General features: G+C 58.7%; 1 protein-coding gene across 1 annotated transcript; it reads left to right on the plus strand.

Moving 5' to 3' along the window:
- The first annotated feature begins 7,183 nt into the window (after positions 1 to 7,183).
- On the plus strand, positions 7,184 to 11,459 carry LOC122372940. Its single transcript, XM_043350625.1, has 3 exons — positions 7,184 to 7,355; positions 7,757 to 9,921; positions 11,442 to 11,459. Exons 1-3 carry the CDS (start codon positions 7,184 to 7,186, stop codon positions 11,457 to 11,459), a joined length of 2,355 nt encoding a protein of 784 aa, XP_043206560.1.
- Positions 11,460 to 12,155: the final 696 nt, after the last annotated feature.

A 12,155-nucleotide genomic window follows, 5' to 3' on the forward strand; every position in this document is an offset into this window, starting at 1 on the left:
CGGTGAAGGGCAGAGAGCCACCAGGTTCACCCGGCCAACGGGAAGGACCTTCAGCACGGGCCGGGCCGGGAGAGCTCGTGGGCGAGCTGGGCCAGCCCGGGCCGCCGTCACCGCAGTCAGCTGACGCCGGTCACGTGACCGCCGGCTGACGATCGAGCGCCGGCCGCTGACGTCAGCGCGGCATTCGCGGAATGCGGCCGCCAGTGGAAAGCCCGGCCGGCAGCGTCCGGTTGGGCGGCTCGGCGCGGCGGCAGAGGGCCCAGCACAGCTCACTGCTCAGAGGGCAGAGGCTCAGCACAGCTCACTGCTCAGCGCCGCGGTCAGGGAGCCCAGCACCGGGACAGACACTCAGGGGACACGGCTCCGGGCCGGCCCCTCAGGGGAACTCCGAACTCGACATCGGAAAGTTTTCTTGAAGAGAAGTCAGCGCAAGGCTGTAACCGCAATAGAAACCAAGAGCTAGACCGATCCGCCAAAAGTAATTCAGTCTTGAGTCTCGGAGCAAGAGGCCGGCATTGATGACCTAGAAGATCTCCACACCCTACGAGGGCCTTCTGAGGACTCAAGTAGCAACCCGGGTCAGTCCGGAAACAGTCTGATCGGCGGCTAACACGTCAGCAGCAGACCGCAAGGGCTGCTGAAAATCTGCTGCTCATGCAGCACCTGAAAATCGGTCCGCCTCGATTGTCATTTAAATTAAAAACGCTAGCCGAGATAACAGACAGAGAATACAGACGGGTACGGAGCCCAATTCTATCCAACCCGTCGGGTCACTCACTGTAAAAAAACTGTAAAAAAAAAACAGGCACTACAAATCGCCCACCAATCCCAAACACGCATGCCCAGGCGCGATGTCCAACGACCTACCACAATCCAGGTCTAGATATACCACTGGCTAGTCCACCACACACAAACACACACACACACACACACACACAGTTTGCACAGCGCTAGGACACGTCAGCAATCACTGATTGATTATATCACCGCGGGGCGCACACCAGCCCTGCCCGCCGACGAAGCAGGAGTATATGCGCAGGCAATTCGTTTGCACTCCGTCAGATGCCGGGTTAAAGGTCACCAGAGCACCTGATGAAGTACAATGAACGCCATGCGCCGGTTCTTGCACCGTCGTCGATCGCCCCGCGCCGCGGGCGCCCGTCGCCACCGCTCCATGGTCGCCGACTGCGGCGAGCCGGCGGCGGCGGCGGGCGGCGGGCGGTGCCGCCCCGCCGCGCGCGCCACCTAGGCCCGCTCTGACGTGGCCGTCCGGCCGGCGCGGCCCGCTCTATTATCAGCCGGCCCGGCCGCCGCCGCCGCCGCTCACGTGGGTGTCGGCCGCGCCGCGCCGCCGCCTGACGTCACCGTGACTCAGCTGGTCGCCAGAGCCTTTTACGGGTGCGGCGCGCCGGGTGGCGGCGCTCAGCTGATGGGGCACGTGGCGCCGCCGCTCGAAGAGGCCCGGCCGCCTCGCGCGCTACTTCAGGTACCTGACTACTCTATAATCGAGTCAGAAGCACCCGAGTAGCTCGCGAGACCGCCGGAGAGGTGTCGGTGCTGACGGGCGTCTTCAGATGTCTGTGTTGAAATCCCCGGCTTACAAAACACACAACACTAACATGCAGACAGTCGAAGGGGAACAGCCGACAGCGGCGGCAGCGGAAGTGGTCCGAGCGGCGCCGCGCGGCGGACTGAGCGGCCGAGCCCCTTCCGCGCGGTCGCGGCCGGCGGCACTACCCGCGGACCGGGCCGGACCGGCACAAAGGCCCACCCCTGCCCGCCGGCCGGCCGGCCGCGATCGATCTCGGTCGGGCCGCGTCAGCTGATTCACTGCAATCAGCTGATTCAGCCGCGGGGGACTGGGGGGTGAGTCAGATCAGCTGAGGTTGGGGTGCGGCCGGCCGGCGCCGAGCGGGCGGGGCAGGGAGGGGAGGGGAGGGGACTCACAAAGATGGAACTGGGGCCTCGTCAGAAACAACTGACTCAGTCATTCCACTCTATCAAACAAAGCACATTTGTGTGCCGGGTGGGTTTTCCACAGCATCACTGATGGCGCATCCCTGCAAACGGTGAATAGTTGTTTTTAAGGAACCTCTCAGCGCAGTAGCAGACCAAGCCAACAAAGAACAGCCCACACAGCGGAGCCACACATTTCGGCAAAAACAGGCCCGCCGCGCGGCCTCACCAGAACACGACCTCCTTAAAAAGTCGGCAGCCGATACCACCATATCCTCTTGGCAACAGGCTGAGCGGGCCAGACGGCTCCTCCGGGCCGTGCTGTCGGCCGGCCGGCCCGGAATTCGGCACCGGCGGCCGGCCGTGGTTGGCGCGCCGGCCCAGAGATGTCGCCCCGGGCGGCGGCCGTCTGTTGCCGAGCCGTCCGACCTCGCCGCCGCGTGTCAAACCGTGGGCCGGCCGGCCTGTCCGAGACGGCCCAGGGCCACTGAGCGCGTGTTTACCGCGCCGTGCGCCGCACTGCCAGCCAGCCGAGACGAAAAACAGGCACACAACGCCCAACAAAGTCCTCGGCGAAAAACGCCGCACAGCGATCACAAAGGCGGCGGCTGGAGCCGGTCGAACGGGGCCAGCCGGCGCCGACCAGTCGCGGGGCGACACCGGTAAAAACCAACAAAGACCGACAACAAGGCTGCGACCCGTCCCCAGTCGACAGAGGCCGGAGAGCAGCACGCCACCGCCGCAGCCAGCCACAGCCGAGCCCGCCGGCGCCGTCACTGCCGTGGCCTGTATCGGCGGCGCCTGCAGTGGCGGCCAGTAACCGAACACCCGCCGCTGTGTAGCACATCAACGAAGGCACATTCCGCATGCATTCCACATTTAATAATCTGATAACACATGCAGCAAGTCATGCATGTAAAACCCAACTGAACTTTTCACCGTTCTCGCACATTTCATCATGGTTCAACGCTTATATAAAAACATGAGGTGTGGTGCAAGCATTCTTTGCTGCGTCCATAACGAACGATTCCTTTAAGTTACAAATCGAGCGAAACTTCGGAACTGGCGCGGTCGTGAGGCACGGCCGGGTGGGCCGTGACCTTTCGAAAGCGCCCTCCGGGTCGGGGAGCGACGTCACCAGCGTCACCGGTCCAGGGACAAAGGCACGCCGCCGTCCGAGCTCCCTGTTTCATCATACAGGATGTGGCCCGGCTCCAGCCTGCCATTACCTGCCGGCCCGTAAAGGAGCGGGCGCTGTTCGATCCCGGTGCCGGGTTTTTCCGACCGTAGCTCCGTGCCACTGGGTCCGTAATGCCAGACCGCAGAACCGATAGTTCTTTCTATTGGAAACAACGGATCCATGACAACTTTTGTGACCTGCCGGGGCTGGTCCTGCCGGCCCCTCGGAGCTCGGCCCGACGGAGCGCGGCTCGCCAGCGCCCCCCGCCCGCCGCTAGAGCCATCTAGCGGCCGTGCTCATTCATTCGAGCCGGCCGGAGGCAAGGCCGGCGCGGAATCAGCTGACTGGCGGCCGGCCCAGACGGAGAGAGAGCGGCGGAGGCGGCCAGACGGAGGGAGAGCGGCGGAGGCGGCCAGACGGAGGGAGAGCGGCGGAGGCGGCCGGCCGGCCAGACGCGGAGATTGGGAAACGGCGGCGATCGAGCGGAGGGCCGGGGAGCGCTGCGATCGGTCGGTGAACCGCAGAATAACACCGCCCGACTTGCGAAACGCAGCGGAATGCCGCCGAAAACACCGGCCGGGTGTTACCACATGTCAAACTGCTCCGTCTGGAGACTGGCATCTCCACAAATGAACAGAACGCAGTTCACATTTCACAGATCGTGAGACAAAGCACCGCACAACTGGACTATCGCTACTTTACGACTGTGAATGACTTGGCAAATGCACACATTCGCTGAAATCGAACAGGTCACGCCAAATGAATGAAATGATTGAATCACGAAAATTCGCGCTCGGGGGAGGGGGGGGGGACACTGAACAGGACGGACGGCCCGCGAGTGAATAAGATTGCGATCATAGCCCGGCGAATACCTAAATTACGATATTAGAAAACTCATAACGTTTTCCTGTGAGCCCGCCATTCGAATGTAAAGAACCTTTGGGAAGCTATATAGAGTCAATCAACACCACGTGAAATCCTGAATACCTTATCATCCCTGGATACAGCTGTGCCAACAACACCACCAGCCTTAGCCCTCAACACCTGGAAAATGAATACCCCTGGTGATATGGGCCGGGATGGCTCAAATCATGGACGTAGCAAATCTACATAAATCAGTGTCCATTACTTCGCATTGTAAATACAAGAGGACAGCTTGCAGCTCTTAATTTTGACCAATAATTAGCCACCTTGTCCCCAGTGCAGAGTGTAAGGCATTTTTCAAACCTAGAAAATAGGCTGTCACATATAAGCAGAAGCTGAACACCTTAGGTATAACTCGGAGCACTCAGTCATGGAACAACCATCCCCGGGATCCGCAGAACCCGGTATCAGCGACTACTACGCCGGCCAGATGCAGCTCGGTTCTTTTAGCGGTCCCACGCCTATAACACTTGTAAAGGCCATACTTGTCACAAATCATTGGTATGGCACTGATATACCTGATTTTGGGAAACTAAAACCATGCATTCCATGCAACGCCATAGAGAAAAACAATTTAAATACGCTCCAGTGACTTGTCCATTAGTTACAATCAAAACTGAAGGAAACGCATTGTGGTGCAACTGTCCCTGGAACCAAGTGATCAACCAGAAGCCTCAAAACCAGCCAAAGTGCGACATGTGCAACCCCTGCGACCGCAGCAGTGACACGATGACCGTCAAAATAGTTCCTTTTCGTACTGAGTAGAATGAACATGATTAATTTCACTGTTTTAAGAGCCTGAACGCAATCAATTCCACCGAATCCCAATCTTATCCGTCAAGACGACAAAAAAAAAACACGAAAATTTGTGACATTACATATCCTCGTCTATTTCCTAAGACATAAAATATTTAGAATTGGGCCACCTAAAATGGAATTTGAAACGACCCGACAAAATCCCCATTGCCCCACCTACGTATTCCAACGAACCTAGCCGGTAGCCACACACTCAATACCAATTGGTACGAATAAAAAATTGACACATTGTAAGTAGGAGACGGTTCAGAACGTCTCTAGTCCCAGTGTAAAAACACACCAACTTGGAAGATGCAGACTTCGTCGTAACTGAGATGACCGAAACTGAAACCACGTTGCCTTTGTGTAGCAAAATCTTTGGAGGCACGGAAATAAAAAAGTTATCTTGTCCTCTAAACAGCCCTTTGACGGCGTCGTCACCAATCACTGCACTCTCACCAGCTGAGACCGCAGGACGAGCCCGGTAGAGGTGCTGGAAGCGGGGCAGGGCCCGGCGCCACCCGCTGGGGCCGACCGCGCCCCGTCCATCCAGGGAGCGCGCCGTCACACGCTCCGCTATCCACGACCACCGGCCCCTCACTCGGCGCCCTGCAGAGCACATCACAGGTCCACGCACACCAACCGCGCCCCACCGGCGCTCCGAGCAGACTGGCCGACCGGCCGACCGGCCCGCGCCTGGCAGACGACCGCCGCCCCGCTCCCCGCCCCGCCAGACGCCCCGACCCCATTCACCGGCGCCGCGGAGGCGGGGCGCGCGCCGCCGTCTCCGGGGGCACACGTAGCTGAGCCGCCCGCCCCCCAGCGCACTGACGAAACATTACCGGAATTTTCCGGCGGTTTCGACGGACAGGGTGAGATCCTCCGCTGTAGGAGAGACTGGGGCCGGCGCTCTCGACTCACCCCGGTGACGCTCGCTTCACAGGAAAGTGGAGCTCGACACCCAGCGGGGCACTCATTTACACCTGGCTGGTGACACTCTTGAACGGCGGGGGTAAATGTTAAATCATTAAATAGATAATTGTTAGCATTTTACGCATGCATGAACAAAAGGCAATGAACGATTCAAGGGGTATTTGATTTGGACATCCCCCAGGCGCCAGCGATTTGTATGGATTTTTCCACACAACGTGAGGTAAATTGAGGTAAAGATGTAGGTATGATGTAAAACTAGCACAGAAACACGCATTCCGATTCTTCTGTGATATTTGAAGAATCGTGGCTTGAAAGATCGGTATAAAATGCGTAAAACAATATTAATTGGCGACTTTCTTCAAATTTGTCTCGTTTGACGTTTCCTCCGACTGTTGTATCATCTGAGGGTAGACAGATCGTGATGTCAACGGTGCAGTTAGAATCAGACAGGTGCCCGGATCCAAAGAAATGGATCTGGGATCTGATCCCACGGGTCCTGAGGCCAGTTTTACCAACATACAGGGTGACACAAAAAACGGTCATCACCAAAATTCGAATAACTTCGGAAGTTTTATTCAGATCATCACCAAACTTCGGCCACTTTAGGTCACACCTATGTAGCATACATCCACCAAGTTTCAAGTCTTCACTACGAATACTTTCAGTACAGTGTGTGTTTTACTGACGCTCCACAATGTGCTCCAGGTGAGCGCCACGGCGCTGCAGGGCGTAGGCACACTTGCATCCGGCGGGCAAAGTTGTCGATAACCCGATGGCTGTGCACTTTACAGAGTGCAACGGCCTCTGAGTGGAGACAGTGCTCAGGGGGTGTGCTACCCCTGAAACGTTATTCTTATCGGGTTATGTAGTTAGTATTGTATGCTATATGTTATGCATGTGTATGATAGAACTGGCACAGGCCGTGGCCCACAGCTGTGGCTGTCGGCCGGCGCCGGCAACTAGAGCTGACCGACGGCTCGAGTTCAGGTTCGCTGGCCGGTGAGCACGGCGCCGGCGAGCCGGGGGCCAGTCGGCCGGAGTGGGAGGCGTGTGGCGGCTCGGTCCCCGCTTGGGAATAGACATTTCTGCGCATTTGTTTACTACAAGCTATTTCGGCTTTGACCTTTAAGACGCGTGACCATGTCAGTGACGGGTGATAACGCGGAGAGGAGTGGCCCGGACAATGGACCAGGGACGGTGTCTGTGCCAGTGACCAGCAGCGCAGGGCTACCGAACCAACCGTTTGACACTCGATTGGTGCCTGAATATGACGGCACGACTGACGTGGTGGAGTGGTGGGAGCGTGCGAGGCTCCTCTGTGAACTGCGTGGTGTCTCGCTCATGTCTGTGGTACCGCTGCGGCTGGCAGGCGGGGCATTCACCGTATGGTCACAGATGCCGGCAGCCAGCCGCGGCTCGCTGGTGGAAGTGCAAGAGACGCTGTATGCGGCGTTCGCCATGGACAGCTTCGCTGCGTATGACGCCTTCTGCTGCCGACGCCTGCGGACCGGCGAATCACCGGATGTGTTCCTCTCTGATCTACGGCGGCTAGCGGTGCTTTTCGGGGGTGTGCCAGACAAGGCGCTCATCTGCGCATTTGTCTCTGGACTACCCGACAGCACCAGACAAGCTATCCGCGCTGGATCCAGGGCTGAGGGCCTCAGCCTGGAGGATGTACTCGCTCGGGCCCGCTCAGTGCTGAGCGACCAACGGCCGGCGGCGGCTCCGGTGGCAGCAGCTCAGGTGGCGGCGGCGGCGGCGGCTGGTCCGCTGGCAGCGGCGGCGCGAGCTCCTCGGACAGAGGGGTGGAGCTGGGCGGCAGAGGAAAGGAGCCGGCGGCCGGTGGCGCCTGGGCCGGGGCGGCGTGAAGATCGGTCGGCTGACGTGCAGCCGTCAACGGCGGTGCGTGGACCACGCCGATGCTGGATCTGCCGAGCGATCGGCCACATCTCCGTTGGCTGCCCTCAGCGTCAGCAGCCGGGAAACAGCGCGGGAGAGGCCGCATCAGCGCCGGCGTCCTCTCCAGGGCGGCAGTAGCAGAGGTTCTGCCGATGGCGCAGCTGCGAGTGGCAGGCAGGGAATGCAGGGCGATAGTGGACAGCGGCTGTACGGAGAACCTGGTGTTCGCACCGTACTGCAGAGACTGGCGGAAGAAGCGAGTCCGGGTAACATCGATGAGTGGGGATCCTTTCTACTGTGACGGAGTTGGAAAGGTGGCTGTGGAAACGGCCTCGGGTCAGGCCGCGGTGGTCGACGTACTGGTAATGAGAGAGAAGCCGCTTGGCGCGGAGATGGTGATTGGTGTCAGTGGAATATCAGCACTAGGTGGTGTGCTGATCGGGTCGCAGCGAGAGGTGAGGTTTTGTGGTGCGGTGAGTCGGCTGTGTGACCAGCTGACTGTGGAGGCGTCGGATTTCGGGGCTCAGTTCGATCCTGTGGCTCGAGCGTGGACTGTAGCCTGGAAATGGCGTGACGGTGCGGCACCAGAGTGCCTCGGCAACGGCGTAGCGGAGTATTCCGTACCGGAGGACGCTAAGGAAGAGTTCGACGCTGAACTTCAGTCCTGGATTGAAAACGAATGGTTGGTGCCGTATGATGAGGATTTGTACGGACCACCGCGAGGACTGATCCCGCTCATGGCTGTTCAGCAGAAAAACAAGACCAAAGTGCGACCCGTCTTGGATTATCGAGAGCTCAACAGTCATGTGGTGCCCCACACCGCCGATGCGGACGTGTGTGCCGCCACCCTCAGGAAATGGCGGCGGCACGGCACCAATGTCGCTATCGTCGACCTGAAGAGAGCATATCTTCAGCTGAGGACGGAGCAGAGCCTGTGGCCGTTCCAGACTGTGATGGTGAACGGTCAGCGGTATGCACTCTCTAGGGTCGGATTTGGTTTGAATGTGGCCCCACTTATCATGAAGGCTGTAGTGCGCGCCGTGCTACAGCAGGACCCGGCGATGGAGAGTGCGGTGCTGCCGTACATGGACGACTTGTGTGTGAATGAGGACATCGTCAGCGCTGAACGTGTGGTGGCCCACTTCGCTCAGTACGGGCTAGAGTGCAAGCCGCCGGAGCGAGCGGCTGCCGGTGCACGCCTGCTTGGTTTGCACGTGCGGGCGGTGGGTGGAGTGCTGCGCTGGGCGCGTGACAACGTCGTAGGGCCACCACCTGTCACGCTGACGCGGCGGAGCGTCTTCGCCTGGTGTGGTCGCCTGGTGGCACACCTGCCCGTGTGCGCCTGGCTTCGGCCCGCCGCCGCCTGGTTAAAGCGGCGGGCTAACGCGGTGACGAACAGTTGGGACCAGCCAACAGACGATGCCACCCTGCGTCAGCAGATTGACTATGTGGCCAGTAGGCTGGCCCGCGACGACCCGGCTCACGGACGGTGGCATGTTGAAGGCGATCACGCGGTGGTGTGGACGGATGCCAGCTCGATAGCGGCCGGAGTGGTGCTGGAGACGCCGACTGGAGACCCAATCGAGGACGGCTGCTGGCTCCGACGTGACGAGACAGCGCACATCAACATGGCGGAGCTGGACGCCGCCGTGCGGGGCATCAATCTCGCCATCGCCTGGGAAATGCGTCGACTGGACCTCAGGACTGACTCTGCTACCGTGCACAGATGGATAAGCGACGCTCTGAGCGGGCGCTCCCGTCTGAAGACCAAGGCCCACGGTGAGATGATCATCAGGCGGCGCATCGACATGGTGAAGCAGCTGGTGGACGAGTTCGGCATCGACCTGTCAGTGACCCTGGTGCCGACCGCCCACAACAGAGCGGACTGCCTGACGCGGGTGCCGGTCGAGTGGGTACGCGGAGACGACCCGAGTGTAGGCGAGCCCGCAGTCGCCGCTGCGGTGGTCGGGCCAGTGACTGATGCGGGAGAAGATGACGCTCACGGGGCTGATGCGGGTGTTGTGGAGGACACCGTCGGCACGCGCGAGTCGTCGGCCATCAGCGAGGTTCATGCCAAAGCTGGACACCCCGGTATTCGGCGAACTCTGTACTTTGCCCGTCGTGACATATCGCCGAGTATCACGCGGAGCCAGGTGCAAAAGGTGGTGTCAGACTGTGACGTGTGTCGGTCAGTGGACCCGGCACCCGTCAAGTGGCGTGGCGGGGAACTGGGGGTGAAGGAAACCTGGACCAGACTCGCCATAGACATTACGCACTACCGAAACCGGTCGTACTTGTCAATCATTGACTGTGGTCCGTCGCGGTTTTGTGTGTGGCGCCCACTGCGCCGAACGGACTCGGCCAGTGTGACGGAGCAGCTGGAGGAGATATTTTGTGAGCGCGGTGCCCCAGTCGAACTTCTGGCAGACAATGACACCGCGTTCCGCAGCAGAGAGTTCTCTGTGTTCGCGGCAGGATGGGGCGTACAGCTCCGATTCAGGGCCGTTCACCGACCGAGTGGAAACTCTATCGTGGAGCGAAACCACCGTTCGGTGAAGGTCATCGCTGCTCGTAAACAGTGCTCCGTGTCTGAGGCCGTTCATTTATATAATGTGACGCCTCGCGATGGTGTATCGGCGTCATCATCACCTGCGAGCGCAGTGTATGTGTACCCCGTGCGTGACCGAGTGCGCCCACCTGGTGGAACCGGTGAGGAGGACCGAGACGATCTATCACGCGAGCCCGCGTCGTACCGAGTTGGGGACGCCGTGTGGGTCAGGAAGCCCGGGTCACGGTGCACGGAACAGTCTGGACGCGGTGCTGTCACCGCCACGGTATCACCACAGGTGGTGGAAGTCGACGGGGTACCGTGGCATGTCAGGGACCTCCGGTCATGTGGTGATGTTTTGCGTACCTGTCCTGATGTGTCTGAGGCAACTTCGCCTGGCTCGCCGCCCGATGACGTGGTGGAATATGTCAATTTGCCACTGTTAGCCGATGGGGGAGAGGGTTCATCACCTGATGTGGGGGTAGAAGGAGAGACGGTGAGTGAGAGTGAGGTCCGACGCAGTGACCGCTCGCGGCGGCCACCTGATCGCCTTCAGTATGAAGAACTGGGTACGCCCCATGCAGATACTAGCGTTAGTGATCCTTGAGGATCAGGAGGGGCTGTAGTTAGTATTGTATGCTATATGTTATGCATGTGTATGATAGAACTGGCACAGGCCGTGGCCCACAGCTGTGGCTGTCGGCCGGCGCCGGCAACTAGAGCTGACCGACGGCTCGAGTTCAGGTTCGCTGGCCGGTGAGCACGGCGCCGGCGAGCCGGGGGCCAGTCGGCCGGAGTGGGAGGCGTGTGGCGGCTCGGTCCCCGCTTGGGAATAGACATTTCTGCGCATTTGTTTACTACAGGTTATCAACAACTTTGCCCGCCGGATGCAGGTGTGCCTACGCCCTGCAGCGCCGGGGCGCTCACCTGGAGCACATTGTGGAGCGTCCGTAAAACACACACTGTACTAAAAGTATTCGTAGTGAAGACTTGAAACTTGGTGGATGTCTGCTACATAGGTGTGACCTAAAGTGGCCGAAGTTTGGTGATGATCTGAATAAAACTTCCGAAGTTATTCGAATTTTGGTGATGACCGTTTTTTTTTTGTGTCACCCTGTAAAAATAGCCGCCTGCCGGGATTTTTCCCTAAAGACCGCTTCACACATGAACCGTAAACGGTAAAACCCTATCCGCTTACGTGCCCAGCACGGCTACGGCCTTTAGGCGTGATGTGGCCTTTAGTATGTGAAGCGGAGTTTAGGCGAAAAATTCTGGCACGCGGTTACTTTTATAATGGTAAAACTGGCCTCAGATCTCAAATCCGACGGGATCATAGATCCAATCTTACATTTATCGAGAGATCCGTAGGGATCATGGATCAGAGTCTAATTTTTTGCTTGAAATCCAATGACATCATAGATCCTCGTTTACTTTTTGTCAACACAGAAATAAAAAAGCACTTGTTGCAACCTAAAAACTTTCTGTTTTAGTGATTTTATGTGATTGCACGTCCCAACAGTGGCGGATCCAGGGGGGGGGGGGGGGCAAAATGGGCATTTGCCCCCCAAACGGCATAATTTTAACATTACGCCTATGGACGAGGCATGGAAAGAATCGATAAATTGCTATGGTTTGCCCCCCCCCAAAAAAAAACTCTGAGCTGGATCCGCCTCTGCGTCCCAATCCATAGTTTTGTGGCACCCATTGACACTGGCGGTCGCAGCCGCTAGCAAAAGGGGGGGCCAAACTCACACTCGCGGGACATAACATTACTCCGTCACCGGAGGGGGGGGGGGGTGATCGGCTAATGTTTTACGTCCACGAGGTGCCGCGCAGTTGGCACTACTTATGCTTCATCCATCTCATTCTTGCGTGGAATCTTTAAGCTAAATTTAAGGCAAAATCACCAGTTCCATTTCC

This window comes from Amphibalanus amphitrite, unplaced genomic scaffold (genome assembly GCF_019059575.1).
Source record: "Amphibalanus amphitrite isolate SeventyFive unplaced genomic scaffold, NRLGWU_Aamphi_draft 000037F_arrow, whole genome shotgun sequence".
Taxonomy (NCBI): Eukaryota; Metazoa; Arthropoda; class Thecostraca; order Balanomorpha; family Balanidae; genus Amphibalanus; species Amphibalanus amphitrite.